The sequence below is a fragment of the Gallus gallus genome, chromosome W, assembly GCF_016699485.2.
Source record: "Gallus gallus isolate bGalGal1 chromosome W, bGalGal1.mat.broiler.GRCg7b, whole genome shotgun sequence".
Taxonomy (NCBI): domain Eukaryota; kingdom Metazoa; phylum Chordata; class Aves; order Galliformes; family Phasianidae; genus Gallus; species Gallus gallus.
In genome coordinates, this window is record NC_052571.1 from 1,071,604 (window position 1) to 1,088,217 (window position 16,614).

At 43.4% G+C, this 16,614-nt stretch overlaps 1 protein-coding gene across 1 annotated transcript in view; it reads left to right on the forward strand.

Annotated features, from left to right (window-relative positions):
- LOC100859467 (ras GTPase-activating protein 1-like) overlaps positions 1 to 16,614 on the forward strand; it is a 161,929-nt gene that overhangs the window by 66,736 nt on the left and 78,579 nt on the right. The window contains exon 9 of the mRNA XM_040655196.2: positions 12,831 to 12,909. Coding sequence (XP_040511130.1) covers positions 12,831 to 12,909 — 79 coding nt within the window. The remainder of the gene's footprint in view (positions 1 to 12,830; positions 12,910 to 16,614) is intronic.

Consider the following 16,614-nt stretch of genomic DNA (forward strand, 5'->3'; position numbering starts at 1 on the left):
ATTCAAATCCCCTGCTATGGGCAGGGTCTCCAATCACTAGACCAGCCTGCCCAGAGCCACATCTTGCCTGGCCTTCAATGCTTTCAGGGATGACGCATCCACAACCTCTCTGGGTAAACATATCCTTGAGGCAAGACCTGAAAGGTCCAGTCTACCCTCCCAAGTGAACTCAAACTGGTCCTGTGATTCTTCAGCAATTGGAATAGTGGTATCAATGTGGCATACAACTCCAGAGACAGTTGCTAATTTTACAGAACTTCTGAATTTTAAACAGTCTCCCAGTCTCTCCCTTGAAGCATTTATGTGTTTTTTGAATGCCCATATGATGACCATGTTGTCAGTCTCCGAGTGTACTCCTCAATGAATGCTGCCTTGTTTAGAAAGAAAGAAAGAGGAGGAGGATAAAGTGAAGGAACTAGATACTATAAGAGAAGAGGAGAAAGTAGAGGAAAAAGATCCAGGGGAATGGCCCATATTTCCATGGGAGGAGCCCTTGATGTGCGGAAATTAGACCCTATAGCCAGTAAGGATATAGAGAAGGTATGTGTTTATTGGTGACACATGTACACCCTGGTGCAAGGGGGATCGTTCCACCTAACTTGCACACCGTCAGGAGAAATCGTGCTATAGATATAGGTCGAACTAATACATAATCAATAGTTGACAGGAATTCGGATACATATTCACTACATTCCCGAGAGCCCATTAGCATGCAGTCCCTCTCCCCCTTGCGCGTGCGTAGTAGGTCGTGATGATGAAGGCTCGTAGTCTTCCTCGCGAAGGCTCGTCGTCTTCCTCGCTGCAAACTTCTGACCCTGAAGGGGGGGGCATCCCCCGAACCAGTTTAAGCTTGCCCTGTAGACATCTAATCACCTCCCTGCCAAATGTTTTTGAGCTGCTCTCCAGTCCTTATCTTTATGGCCTTCATCCTCCTTGTTATTCCAGACCAGTGTCTGTGAAAGTGCTTGGAATCGTTTATACCAGTGGTGGAAGCACAGCCCAACCATTTGCCACGGGATGTTCCAAAATGCACTGGAACAGGGTGGTGCTCCTGAGCACTTACACTACATTAATGGCATAATTGTGTGGGGCAATACAGCAGAGGAAGTTTTCAGGAAAGGAGACAGTCTAATCCAGTTCCTTCTGCGAGCTGGTTTCTTTTTTTAAGCGAAACAAAGTGAAAGGACCTGCGCAGGAAATTCAGTTCCTAGGTATAAAGGGGCAAGATGGACGTTGTCACATCCCAATGGATGTGGTCAACAAAGTTTCTGCTATGTTTCTGCCCACAATCTTTTCTGGGTGTAGTGGGCTTTTGGAGAATGCATTTTCCAAACTATAGTCTCATTTTATGCCCTCTTAATCAGGTGACGTGGAAGAAGTATAATTTTACATGGGGCCCTGAGCAGCAGCAGGATTTTGAGCAGATTAAACAGGAGATAGCCCGTGCCGTGGCCCTGGGGCCAGTAGGGATGGGACAGGATGTAAAGAACATCCTCTACACTGCTGCTGGAGAGAAAGGTCCCACCTGTAGTCTGTGGCAAAGAGCCTCAGGAGAGACCCGAGGCCGACCCCGGGGATTCTGGAGTCGAGCATACAGGGGGTCTGAAGAGTGCTACACTCCAACTGAAAAGGAGATCTTAGTCGTGTTTGAGGGGTTCGGGCTGCTTCCGAAGTAACCAGTACTGAAACGCAGCTCCTTCTAGCACCTCGACTGCCAGTGCTAAACTGGATGTTGAAAGGAAAGGTTGCCCTATCATGCACCAGCTTCTGGTAAAATCAAACTATGCAATGGATTGCTAAAAACTGTGTTGAAAAGAGTTTGGTGGTTGTTAAAGGTTTTCAGGCTTGTTCGGCCCAGTTCTGTTACTAGCAGAGTGAGGGAACCCACAGAGCCACGCCTTGGAAATGGGAAAAGGGGAAAGGGTACAGAGATGGGCCTCTCGATTTTGAGAGACTCATAGGCCCTGACTGTGGAATCCTCTGGGGGCAGTTTTTGGGCTTGTACTTCCTGAGGTCAGTGTTCCTTTTCCTGTAATCATGAAATACTGTGCTTTGATCTTAGGCACTCACTTAAATAAGGACTTTCAAAAGCATCCTCAGACAGTCTCCCTCATTCCTAGCTCCCAGATATAGTCCTGGAGGTCTTCCAAAGAATTCCATGGACTACTATGGGTAGGTATATCCAGTTTATTAGGCCATGTTGTTCAGCACACAGCCATCAACTGACATGCAGAAATCAAACTCTATAACCACAGAGAAGTCATAAAGCAGGTATGTTTCGTCAGTGCTGCACACATGCCTGATGCAGAGGAGGTATTCCCACCTAGCCTGCGTACCAGAGGTCAGAGGCACATACTTAAAGAACAAGCTGCTTACATATGCATTATATGTCCAAGAAAAGGTTGGGTTATTACAGTGAGTCCCCAGAATTATTAATATCCCCCCCCCCCCCCCCCCCCCCACCATGAGTCTCAGTCCTTTTACATATGCATATCTCTCAGTGGTTGTTTGGTGGTCTTTCTGATGAAGGCCGTCATCTTATTTTTCTTTGACCTGGGTCAGGTTGGAGGATGCTTGGCTGGCTCTGGTTGCTTGTCATATTGGCTACAACTCTGTCCACCAATCTGCTGCTTCTTCGTTAATTTGTGGTTTTACTGTCCGAGCCTGCTACCTTGCATTCCAGAGACAGGATAGCTAGCAATGTTATTTGGAGAAACAGGTGACCCGCTGTCTGTACTAAGTCTGTAGGAAAGCATCTGTTATCGGCAGCCAAAACCTGGCTTAGCAAGGCCAGATCTGTAGCTGCTGATTCAGCACCTCATGAAACCACATAACTTTTAACCTAACTTATTTTCCTTAATTCACAACCATTGAATTACTGAGTGGTTTTCCTCATTATGCAGTACAGTGACATATAGTCCTTTTCTGAGGGTAGAGTGAGTGGTGGTAGATGCACCTTTAGAGATTTCCAGACCATTTAAAACAGCATTCTCTGACCCCATGTTGCATACGCAGAGTAACTATGCCGGCACACAATCTCTTGGATTCTGCCTGAATCTTTACACTAAGATCCATTAATTCAGCTGCCATATATGGGCAAGGCATTACATATAGTGTCATCTAGGCAAGGGGGACACCCTCATCGGTCTATCTTGCATAATTTTTGTTTTCTGTGTCACTGTAGGTTGGATCTGTCAATGGTTTACAGGCTGTTTTTGTCCCGGTTCAGTGACTACCGGGGCAGAGGGACCTGCGGATCCGTGTCCCATAAAGGGATAAGGGAAAAAGATAGAGAGATGGGACTAAAACAAAACAACGGCCAGAATCTGAGGAGAAACAAACTGATTATCTAAATAATATATCGGAATGCAAGAAAACACACTATAATATCATATAATAAAATTAGAATTGAAGCTGATAAATTAAATAAAATGAGGGAGTGCCCGATAACCGAAGGCCTTACTCTAATGCTGAGGCAAGATGTGCAGTCAGGGCAAGCAGAAGGGAAGAGAGTCTGTTCTCATGACTTTGCCAAGTGTTTTATTTTCTCTCTCAATGCAAAGTCCTCTGGGGTATGTAGTTTTTCTCTTCTGAGTCAGGTACCCAGAACTGGAGCACTAACTCCTTAACTCCCAGTGCACTAAATGATGTTATGATGTGGAAGACCGATAACCAAAAATCATAAAACCGTAACATTCCATCCCTTATTTCACATCACTACATCATGCTTAATATATACAAAAAAATCACAGTAATTAACAACCATTAAACGCATGCACACACATACATATATATATACAAGGAATTACAGACTGCACTCTCCCAACATGAGATTCCCTTGTGGTACACATTGAACATCCCCATCTATCTGCACCACCCACCAAGTGGACTCGGGTCCCTGGGCAAAAACAGTTCCATGAAGAAGTTTGCCCTTACCAGAAGCTGGAAAGACACAATCTGCTTTTCCCAACATGTTCTTTACATGTACTATAGGGATCTTATCTCTCTATATAGTATGTAGGGAGCTGGCAGTATCATCATAATTGAAAGATCCTCGAGTGCTGACCAACCAGGTGGCTTCTGCCAAATGCTTCTCCCAGTGCTTAAATGTTCTGCCACCCACTGCTTTCAACATAGTTTTTAACAACTCACTGTATCATTCGATTTTACCAGAAGCTGGTGCATGATAGGGGATATGATAAATCCACTCAATGCCGTGATCTTTGGACCAAGTATTTATAAGAGAATTTTTGAAATGAGTCCCATTATCTGACTCAATTCTTTCTGGGGTGCCATGTCGCCACAGAACTTGTTTCTCCAGACCCAATATGGAGTTTCTGGCAGTAGCATGGGGTACTGCATATGTTTCAAGCCACCCAGTGGTCGTTTCCACCATGGTAAGCACATAACGCTTACCACTGCAGGATCGTGGCAAGGTGATATAGTCAATCTGCCACGCCTCCCCATATTTATACTTTTGCCATCGCCCTTCCTCCCAGAGAGGTTTCATCCTCTTGGCTTGTTTAATTGCGGTGTGTGTGTCACAGTCATGAATAACTTGTGCAATAGCATCCATAGTTAAGTCCACCCCTCGATCTCTAGCCCAATTATATGTTCCTTAATAGCCCGAGGTCTCATGGGCCCATCGAGCTAGAAATAATTCTCCCTTGTTCTGACAGTCCAAGTCTCTTTGAGCCACCTCAACTCTGGCAGCTCCATCTACCTGATGGTTATTTTGCTGTTCTTCCGTAGCCCGACTCTTGGGCACATGAGCATCTACGTGACGCACCTTTACAACCATATTCTTTATTCGGGCAGCAATGTCTTTCCACAGTTCAGCAGCCCAAACAGGTTTACCCCTTTTTTGCCAGTTGTTTTGTTCCCACTGCTGTAACCACCCCCATAAGACATTTGCCACCATCCATGAGTCAGTATAGAGATAAAGCATTGGCCACCTCTCCTGTTCAGCAACATTTAAGGCCAGATGGAAAGCCTGTATCTCTGCAAATTGGCTTGATTCTCCTTTTCCTTTGGTGACCTCTGCAACTTGTGGCGTGGGGCTCCACACAGCAGCTTTCCATCTGTGCTGCTTCCCCACAGTACAATACGATCCATCTGTGAACAGGGCATATTTCTTTTCATTTTCTGGTAGTTCACTGTATGGTGGGGCCTCTTTAGCACGCGATACCTCCTGTCCTCATGATGTTGCAAACTTTTTGCCTTTAGGCCAGTCCATGATCACCTCTAGGATTCCTGGATGACTGAGGTTCCCCATCCGAGTTCGTTCTGTAATCCAAGTATACAGGGAGCCCCTGGGCCAGTCACAATAGGATGTTTTTGCCAGTTTTTACCAGTGAGGCTTATTTCGGCCTCCAACACAGTCAACTCTTGAGAACCCCCACTCACCCCATGAATATAAATTGATTTTGTCCCTTGGTGACTTGAGGGCATTAGGGTACACTGTGCACCAGTGTGCACAAGTGCCTTGTATTTCTGTGGTTCTGATGTGCCAGGCCATCTAATCCACGCTGTCCAATACACTCTATTATCCCTTTCCCCACCCTGGCTGGGGGCAGGGCCCCTCTGTTTGTTACCTCCATCATTCTTACGGCTTTTGCCGTGTCCCCCTGCAGCTGGAGCAATCACTTTTTTGGAGAAGATCACTTGGGTGGTTGATCTGTCGTGTAATTCTTTTACCCATGCTTGAAGTGCAGGAGTGGGTTTTTTATGCCACTTCTTCATATCTTCACCATGGTCACGTAGGTAATGCCACAAGGCAATTTGCGACGTAGTCTTACTGTTGTCAGTTTCTCGAGCAGGAGGGTGTCTTGTTTTGATAGCCGAGATGTTGGATGATGCAGGTTGAGAGGGAACCAATTTGATCAACCCCTCCATGAGTCTTTTTTGAGAATCCTTATCCCCATCAGATGTATGTGATACTACCATGGATCCATCTGTTCCGTGAGAATAAAGCAGAGTAGACTGTTCGTCTATTATATCTTCTTGATTGTTCTCTATTCTGTCAAGTTTTTCAGTTACCTTTGCAATGGTTGAAACACAAGCTCGCAGAGGGGTTGAATGTAACTCAAAGTCTTGAAGTTTATTAATCAGTTTGTTTATAAGGGGTCTTTTTTCCTCTCTGCCATACATTGCTGCTAATGTTCTGGCATACCTTTCTGGTGCAGTCTTTGTGAATATATGCCACATATTTGGTGTACACCTGACTCTCTCAGGATCATGGTCTTGGTTTGGATTGTTAAGAATGAATGCGTGGTCGGGTTACATTTCCACCATGGCGTATTCTCTCAAATAACGGATGCCTTTTTCCGTAGCAGTCCATTTTTTTATCCCAGGCATCAGATTGCCTTTGAAGGGGTATTTTTCTCTAACAGCTAACAGAATCCACTTCCAGAGAGTGAAGCCCTCATCCTGCCATGTACTAATACCTCTTTCAATGTCTTAGCCCCTACCACTGCTTCCCAGTTGGTGAGCTTCTCTACTATCTAGTGATGCACTGTTGGCCTCATTGTCCCAACATGGAAGTAACGAGGTGGCAATGGGTTAATTTGGCAGGTGTGAAATGTCTTTTCTCAGACCTCAAATGTCATTCATTTTCAGATGTCAAGTGGTGATACTGACGATTTCTTCCTCACTTCCTACTCTTCCTGGACTTGTTGTTACCCTTATGGGCCTTGGTGACTGTGATCTTATTGGAGGTCTCAGCCCTCTCTCTAGATCCCCTGGATCTCGGAGCCACTCCTCTGAACTTTGGGGCAGTTCCACTGGACCTTCTTTCTCTACTTTCTCCTCCTCTTCTTTTTCCTGTTCTACATGAGTCGATGTTTGTTTCATTTTCCGTCCTCTTACAGGAGCAACTGACATTGATTCTGGTGCCTCCTGTGGTTGATCACATTGGTCAGTTTTGATGCTCTCATTCTCCAGCTTGGCTTGGAGTCTGTCTCGTTCAGCTATGAGGGTATCTAGTTCAGCTTTGAGGATGACTTGATGAGCCTGAATGTGGGTTCGTTCAGTTTCAAGACTGAATATTTTGAACTGGACAGCATCTCGCTCTTTTTGGAGGGTGTCTCGCTCTGACTGGAGGGTGTCAAGTTGAGGTAAAGGCTGTTGAGTTTTGATTGCAGGGAGTGTCTCTCAATCTGGATGATGTCTCTCTCAGATCGAAGGGATTCCCACTCAGATTAGAGGGTGTCTTGTCATGGTTTTATGATTTTTGGTTACTGGTATTCCACATCATAACATCATGTAGTGCACTGGGAGTTAATGCTCCAGTTCCGGGCACCTGTCCGGAAGAGAAGAACTACCATACCCCAGGGGGTTTTGCGGTCAGAGAGGAGATATAACCTATGGCAAAGTCACCTGATCCTTTTTCTTCCCTTGGCTCTCGTCCCAACCGCACGCATCATCTCAGCACTACTGTAAGGCCTACAGCTTTCAGATACTCTTTCCCACATTATATTTGATTTAGTTGCTTCAATTCTAATTATATTGTATTACAGTGTGTTATCTTGCATTCCAATACCGTATTTAGTAAATTAGTTTGTTTCTCCTCAGATCGTTGCCGCTGTTTTATTATAAATTATTTTGGGGTACCCTGTTTCCCTTTTCCAGAGGCGTGGATTTTGTGAAATACCTCCACCCCACTGGTCACGGAACTGGGCTGAAGCAGCCCGTAAAGCATTGACACTTGTTGAGATTGTAGGCTGTTGATTTTGGTTTGCAGGGAGTTTCTTTCGGTTTGGAGATTTTCTCTCTCGGATTGGAGATTCTCCCTATCGACTCGGATATACTCTCTTTCAGCATGGAGACTCTCTCTCTCAGTTTCTAAACTCTTTCCCACTCTGGGCTAGTATTGAATAAGTCCCGATAAGCATTAGCCCGGCCCCAAATGATTTGTGCCTCCTCAGATCTGCCTGAGCCTCAACATCCCTGTCTCAAATATCTATTTAGGCTCACAGGGTCTTTCAGGTGTTCAGGAGTCAAGTTCCATGACACCGAGGATATCCATTTCTCTAAAGTATCTCCCAAGCCTCTTCACACTCCCTGCCACTCAGTATTCTCTGGTTTTGGGGAAGGCTTCTTCAAAATATGATAAATACAAATGCTGACTGTAATGATGAGTAGTACATTCAGGGAGATTGAGAAGATGATCATCATGATCACTGAATGAACATTCAAAAACTGCATAAATGATTCAAAGGAGAGTCTGGGAGACTGTTTAAAAATCACAAGTTCTGTAAAATTAGCAGGTCCCTCTGGAAACAGTTTTAAAAGGGAAAGCGGAATCACTTTTTTTTTTTTCTCTTTAGAGAAGCAAGATAGCAGTGCTCAAAATTTACAAATATCCCAGAATATTGGCAGTTTGCCTGGACTTTCAAGGTCAAGTTTTTCCATATGACAACTGAAGTACTGATAAAGTTTCCTAAAGAAGCTCTCCAAGAGAAGAGAGATTCATTCTAAAAGCTAAAAAGTGGCCTTTGCCTGCATTCTCTACCAAGAATGTCACTGGTTTACAGGCTGATTTTGGCCCAGTTCAGTGACTAGCGGGGTGGAGGGTCCCGTGGATCTGTGCCCCGGAAAGGGATAAGGGAAAAGTATAGAGAGATGGGCCTAAACCAGAACAGTGGCAACAATCTGAGGAGAAACAAACTAATTTACAAAATAAGATATCGGAATGCATGATAACACACTATAATACAGTATAATACAATATAAGTAGAATTGGAGCTAATAAATCAAATACAGCCTAACCAAAAATCATAAAACCATGACAGGGTCTCATAGAATCATAGAATGGCTTGGGTTGAAAGGGACCTCAAGGATCATCAAGCTGCAACCCCTCTGCCTCTTTCAGGGCCACCAATCTCCACATTTAATACTAGATCAGGCTGCCCAGCGCTCCATCCAACCTGGCCTTGAACACCTCCAGGGATGGGGCATCCATAACCTCTCTGGGCAGCCTATTCCAGCACCTCACCACTCTGATAGTAAAGAACTTCCCCCTGCTGTTATCTACCCTTTCAAAGAGTTGACTCCCCTCCTGTTTATAGGCTCCCTTTAGGTACTGAAAGGCTGAAATTAGGTAATCCCGCAGCCTTCTTTTCTCCAGGCTGAACAAGCCCAGTTCCCTCAACCTTTCTTCATAGGAGAGGTGCTCCAGCCCTCTGATCATCTTAGTGGCCCTCCTCTGTACTCGTTCCAAGAACTCTGTATCTTTCTTGTACTGGGGGCCCCGGGCCTGGACACAGTACTCCATCTGGGGCCTCAAAAGGGCAGAGTAGAGAGGGACAATCCCCTCCCTGTCCCTGCTGGCCATCCGTTTTCTGATGGAGCCCAGGATATCATTTGCTTTCTGCGCTTCAAGAGCACACTGCTGGCTCACGTTAAGTTTTTCATCCACCAGGACCCAAAATCCACCAGGTCCGTATCTGAAAAGGATCCAGCTCTAATTGAGCCTCATGATCTGACCTCTTGGTATTCTCATCTACCAAATCTGGGTTACATGGACCCATTCATTCAGGGGCCTTGGTAGTTCCTAGTGGTATATTCCAGTTTTTTTTTTTTTTTTTTTTTCTCTCCAAAGGAATAGCCGGATTTGTTTTGTATCCCCAGTTAGTACTGCAAGCTGTTGTTCAAGCCTTTCAACTCAGTCAAATAGCAGTTGGTTTTCATTTTCTAGGGTGTTATTTGATAGGTCTAATCTGTTCAAAACCATTAACACTGGCCACACCACAGCAGACACAGCCAGCTCTCATACTTTTGTAGTTGTCAACTGTTTATGGGCTGGTTCGGCCCAGTTCTGTGAGTAGTGGGGTGGGGGGACCCACGCACCCATGCCCCAGGAAACAGAAGAAGGGAAAAAGGGGAAAATGGTAGAGAGATGGGCCTAAAAACAAAACAGCGGCAACTATCTGAGGGGAAACAAACTAATTTGCTCAGTAAGATATCAGAATGCAAGATAACACACTATAATACAGTATAATAGGAATTTAAGATAATAAATCAAATAAAATGACAGTGAGTGTCCGAAAAACCGAAGGTCTTACTCTAATGCTGAGGCAAGACGTCTAGCTGGGCCGAGCAGAAGAGAAAAAAGGAAATGTCTCGTTATATGAGAGCAGTTTTATCTTTCCCTCTGAGCATAAAATGGAAACAGAATAGTGCTGAGAGCTCTGGAGTATGTAGTATGTAGTTCTTCTTCTCTTCTGAGAACCAGGTACCTGGAACTATCCATGATCCACGGAACTGGAGCATTAACTCTTTAACTCCCAGTGCACTACATGATGTTATGATGTGTAGTATCTATAACAAAAACCATAAAACCATGAGAAAAGTTAATATATTTTCACTGAGATCGTGAAGCTTTATGCCACATGGGTCAAGGACTCAAAAAAATATTGCCCCAATCCTGCAAGGGGCCTGCAAGTCCATAATATGGAGATCCCAGAAATCCCAGGATATGCCCAGGCAAGGTTTTATCTAGAGGGGTAACTTTTTCCCCAGTGATCCATTCAGTTGTGTTCATTAAGGATGATATTTTCAGTATTCTTTTTTTTCAGGAGGAACTACTTAGCTCACCAAATGTAGGGAAAGGCAATGGCAGATAACCAGTTCTAAATTACTCAAGAAAGGGCAATGGTCACAATTCAGTTAAAAAAAGTACAAAAGAGGTGCTTTCCCATCCTAGGGATCAGGGTTCACTGAACACTCCAAAAGGAGGGATCACCAGGTAGAGATCCTTCCCTGCTGGCAGCATGATATAACCAGGACAGCCTTCTGTTCTATTATGCTGGCCCACAATGTCAGAAGAGGATGTTAGTAGTATGGCAGTAGAGGCTGAACCTTCCCACCAGTATTCCGTTACATTTTGTTGCCTGACAAAATGGCATCTGACATGGGAGTGCGTATGAAGCAAAGGTGTCACTGTATTCCTCCATGTGGAAAAAATTGTTTCCATTGACATTCATTGATGCTTGATGAATGTTTATGGAGACCAAACAGAGGATATTAGCACAGTGAGGCAGTGAGTGGTTCATTTCAACACAGGTATCAGCAACATAAAAGACAAGCCATATTCCAGGTGACCATGCACAGCTGTCACACCACGAAATGATCGAGTATCTTGATCAGCTCATCCATGCAAATTGGCTGATAGTAACAATGTTGAAAAATAGTGTTTTGTAGCTGGTAATTTTCTCTGTCAAATAGTGTTATTGTGCTGTTTCTATCTGTTGTAGTTTCAATGGAGATAAATAGGTGGCAATAAATAGGTGGTATTATTTTCAGAGTGACCTATGTACTTGTGAGGATAACTAAACACTAGAAAAGGTTAACCTAAGAGATAGCAGAGTCTCCATCTGTAGAGATGCTCAAAACATGACTGACCCAAGGTCCTGAGCAATCTTCTCTCGTTGACCCCTCTTTGAGCAGGGTAATTTTACTGGGGGATCTCTGAGGTCTCTTTCAAGCTCAGCCATTCTGTGAATAACTTGGATATGTTTTACAGTTCTTTTTAAAATCTAAGATATCGTTAATTAATGCTTCAGTTCTGATTTTAGAAAGTATGTTAGGATAGTCATACCAGGCTATATGTCCTGCCTCTTTCTTCTCTACATCTACTTTATTTCTGAAATCTAATGTTCATAACAGCTTTCCAAGAACTTGTAAAATGTGGGGGGAGGTGGAAGTAGGGTGGTATATCTTGTGATTCTATGCCAAAGTAGAATTCAGGAGAACATTGACCCAACAACTGAACACTGAACAAGCTTTTAAGTTAACTTGGAGAGATGAAACAATTGTAGACTAGGAGACTGGAGCTGTTGGAAGTCATTTTCATTTTAACTGATGGATTAATCCATAATTTGATAGGCTGTACAATGTGATCCTAATGTTATTTATTTTAATAATTTAACAAAGTACATAGTACTGTTCTGCTTTCTGTTTTTTTCACTATTTGAAAGGTCAGCAGTTGCAATGCTGACCTTCTGGGTCCGGCACTTTGGCCACAATAACCCCGTGCAGCGCTATAGGCTTGGGGATGAGTGGCTGGACGACAGTGAAGAGGAAAGGGACCTGGGGGTGTTGGTTGATGCTCGGCTAAACATGAGCCGACAGTGTGCCCAGGTGGCCAAGAGGGCCAACGGCATCCTGGCCTGCATTAGAAATAGTGTGGCCAGCCCGAGCAGGGAGGTAATCATCCCCCTGTACTCAGCACTGGTGAGGCCGCACCTTGAGTATTGTGTTCAGTTTTGGGCCCCTCACTACAAGAAAGACATCGAGGCCCTGGAACGTGTCCAGAGAAGGGCAACAAAACTGACAAGGGGTCTGGAACACAACTCTTATGAGGAGTGGCTGAGGGAGCTGGTATTGTTTAGTCTGGAGAAGAGGAGGAGGCTTAGGGGAGATCTCATTGCACTCCATAGTATCTGGAGTATCTCCCATTCCCCTTCCCTAGTTTATTCTAGAACTTTGGAAATTATTGCCAATAAAGTAGTTATTTTCAGTCTGGTTGAAGAGCTGACAATGTGCATGTGTTACTCAAATGTGGAAAAGGTAGTCTACATGATTGGCATTTTCAACAACTGATTGAAAATGTTCTGTAGAGTTTAAAATTAATGAACACAGTTCTGTGAATTTTCTTTATTTCAGTCTATTAGTAAATTGTCATTGATGCAAACAAGATTATGATGTTTTATACTTGATTTTTATTATAAATTTGTGATGAAACAGCAATTGTATGGAAAAGCAAATTCTCATGCAGAAGAAAAACTAACCAGTTTAACTTACAAATCTTATTTTTCTTATTTGAACAGTATTGCTGAGATCATTGAACATTATAAGAAAGAACAGATTGTTGAAGGTTATTACCTTAAAGATCCTATTCCAATGCAGGTAAAATTTCATCTCTGAGCATTTGTTGTTGAAGACATTGACTTAATCATCAGCAACTATTTATAGTATAAGAAATGAATTACAGCAGAGGTATTGATGACAGTTAAACAGCATTGTCACCTCCTGAATTTTTGAGCTTTTTTTCATTTTATCCTTGCATGTATTCACTCATCTAAGGTTGGTTTAGAGCCAACAGAAAATAATGGTAAGCTTTGTCTGTGCTCTGAGGTGTAAGTGCTCTGCCTTGTGTCCCCAGCTGTGGTCTCTGATTGAGCCATACTGTGATTGTTGGGGACAGGGACAATTGGCTGCCCTCCATTCTTCTGTCTGGCATCTTTCTTCCCTCAGAGAAACTTCTACGCAAAGAAGAGAAGGGATTGCAGGGCATGTTCTGGAACACTTGTATCTATTACATTAATACAAGGGCATTTCTTGTATTTTGCCTATGCTGACTAAGCTGAGCATACATATCTTCATAACATTCCTGTAGTTGCCCTACTAATACAAATTCTAGTGCAAGTTCATATTTCCTGAATATGATGGTCTAGAACAGCTCAGAATGCCATGTCATTAATAATGCCTTTTTCTGTGGGAATTCTTACCAGACATATCCTAAAATATTATCTCTGATATTGCAGCCATGTTATATTATATTGTTTTATACTGATAAGTATCAAGAAGTACAACTTTCATGTTGTATTACTATACATATGCCTTATTCTGTATTGCTGACTGTCTTGTCATCAATGCTTCCCAGTTGGCTACTGTTAACTCATGCTCTGTAATGTGATTGAGACAAATGTGAGGAAATGGTGGTGTAAGTACATTTGGTTGTATTCTCTCACATACTGTCATCTGTTTTTGGAGAGAAAAACATTTCAGAAGTCTTGCATGCTATTCAGTTCAATCTAATAGACTTCCTGTGTCTAACTTGAATTTTAAAATTCAAGTTAAAATAAATTTTAAAATAAACATTTGTCACTAAATCTGTTTTGTGCATCGTTTCTTTTGTAGTTATATTATGGAGGTTATCTTGAGTTCATAAAAGTTTACATACTGTTTTCATTTTGATTCATGTAATTCCTATTACTAAAGTGTTTTTTCATCTTGCATTTATCTTGTTCAAAACCATAATTCTTAGAGATGGAGGGGGGTGGAGGAGAAAAGTATTTAGTATGAAGCCAGGGCATATATCACTTCATCTCAGTATTGTTTTCGCTGCTTGACAGTCTTACTTCTCATGTTTTCTTATGGGTAAAGAACTTTTGCTGATCAGATGATTTGGTAAGATCAAACTTGATTTGGCTTTTGATTATTCTAACTATCCTATGTTTCTGCTTTCTCCTATTGTTTCTGATAAAATGCTATGCATTTAGGAAGTGAATGTAAATAAGATTAGTGAGGGACTGCAAAACATCTTGAATAAATCATTCAGTTTTAATCTGCACCAGTCTTGATGCTTCGGAGTTTATCCTTGTCATGGTTTCATGATTTTTGGTTATCAGTATTCCACATCACAACATCATGCAGTGTACTGGGAGCTAAGGAGCAAATGCTTTAGTTCCGGGTACCTGTCTGGAAGAGAAGAAGAACTACGTTCCGCAAGAGCCTTTTCGAGTACTGTTATCATTCCTGCTCAAGGGAACAGATATAAGGGCGCAGGTCATCTGACTTGTCTCTCTTCTCGTCTCGCCGTGTTCCCTGTCGGATCAGCTTGCTACTGCTGCGCCCGACTGCACGCAAGGCTTCAGTATTAGCGTAAGGCCTTTGGCTCTCGGACAATCTTTCTCTCAATTATTGCTGATTTATATTGTATTATAGTGTGTTATCTTAGATTCCAATGCTATATTTAGTAAATTAGTTTGTTTCTCCTCAGATCGTTGCCGCTGTTTTTAATTATTTTGGGGTCCCCTGTTTCCCTTCCTGGAGGCGCGGATTTTGCGAAATCCCTCCACCCCACTAGTCGCGGAACCGGGCCGGACATTTTTGGTGGAGAATGCGAGCAAACAGCTGCTTTTTAGCTTTTTAGAAGGAATCTCTCTCTGCTCTCGGAGAGCTTCGTTGGGAAAGTTTATCTCTTTCATAGGTGCTCACTGAAAAACTTGACCTTGAAAGTCCAGGCGGACTGCCAATATTTTGAGATATTTTGTAAACTTTGAGCACTGCTATCTTGCTTTAGTAAAGAGGAAGGAAAAAAAATGATTCTGCTTTCTGTTTTAAACCAGTTTGTAGGGAGAGCTACTAATTTCACAGAACTTGTGATTTTGAAGCGGGTTCCCAGTCTCTCTTGCGAATCCTTTATGGATTGTTTGAATGCTCACCTGACCACGTTGTTAATCTCCCTGAATGCACTGTTTGCCACTGTAATTATTTCACTCAGTATCTGGAATTACTGTATTCTGAAGAAGTCCCCTCCAAAACCAGAGAATACTGAGTGGCAGGGTGTATGGAGAGACTTGGGAGAGACTTTAGGGAGATGGACATGTTCGGTGTCATGGAACTTTACTCCTGAACACCTAAAAGATCCTGAGAGCCAGAACAGATATTTGAGACAGAGATGTTGTGGCCTAGGCAGATCTGAGGAGGCACAAATGATTTGGGGCCTGGCTAATGCTTATCGGGCCTTATTTAATACTATCCCAGAGAGGGAAAGAATTCTAGAAATTGAGAGAAGGATTTTCCTAGCCGAGAAGGAGAGTCTCTGGGCCGAGCGAAAGGGTTTCCAATCTGAGAAGGATAATTTCTGGGCTGAGCGAGAGAATCTCCAAGGCGAGAAGGAGAATCCCCGGTCTGAGCGAGACACACTCCAGTCCGAGAGGAACTGCCTCAAGTTCAAACGGGATGTACTCCGAACTGAGCGAGATGCCCTCCAGCACGCACAATTCAGTCTCCAAAGTGAGATAACCAAAATTCAGTCTCATCAAGCCAAGCTTGAATCTGAACTAAGCACTCTCATAATTCAGCGAGATACACTCTGAGCCGAGCTGGAGAGTAAGAGCATCGGGACTGACCAACCTGAGCAACTGCAGGAGGCACCAGAATCAATGTCAGTTGCCCCTGTAAGAGGATGGAAAACGAAATGAATTTCCACTCAATTAGAACAGAAGAAAGAGGAGGAGGGTGTAGTAGAGGAAGCAGTCAATGTAAGAGAAGAGCAGGAGGGTGAAGTAGAAGAAACAGGCGATGTAAGAGAAGAGGAGGAAAGAGGTCCGGTGGAGAGGCTCCAAGGAACTGGAGTGCCCATGCCCTCAATAAGACTGCATGCACAAACACCAAGGAGGGCAGGAAGTCCTGAAAGAGCAGGAGGTGAGCAAGACATCGTAACCATTGTGGATAGATCTTTGAAAATGAACGAAATTCGTGGTCTGAGAAAGGACTTCACACGCCACCCCAATGAGCCTATTGTCACCTGGTTACTTCGATGCTGGGACAGTAGGGCTAACAGTGTGTGGCTAGATAGCAGAGAAGCTTGTCAGCTTGGTGGCATTGCTAGGGACTCAGCAATTGACGGACGTTTTAGCACATGCCAGAACCAGGCCTTCACCCTCTGGAAGCGGATGTTGTTAGCCGTGAGAGAAAAACACCCCTTTAAAGATGATCTCATGCCCGAGAAAAGGAAATGGACTGATATGGAAAAAGGCATCCATTATTTGAGAGAATGTGCCGTGGTGGAAATGATATACAGCCCCGACTTCATCCCTGACG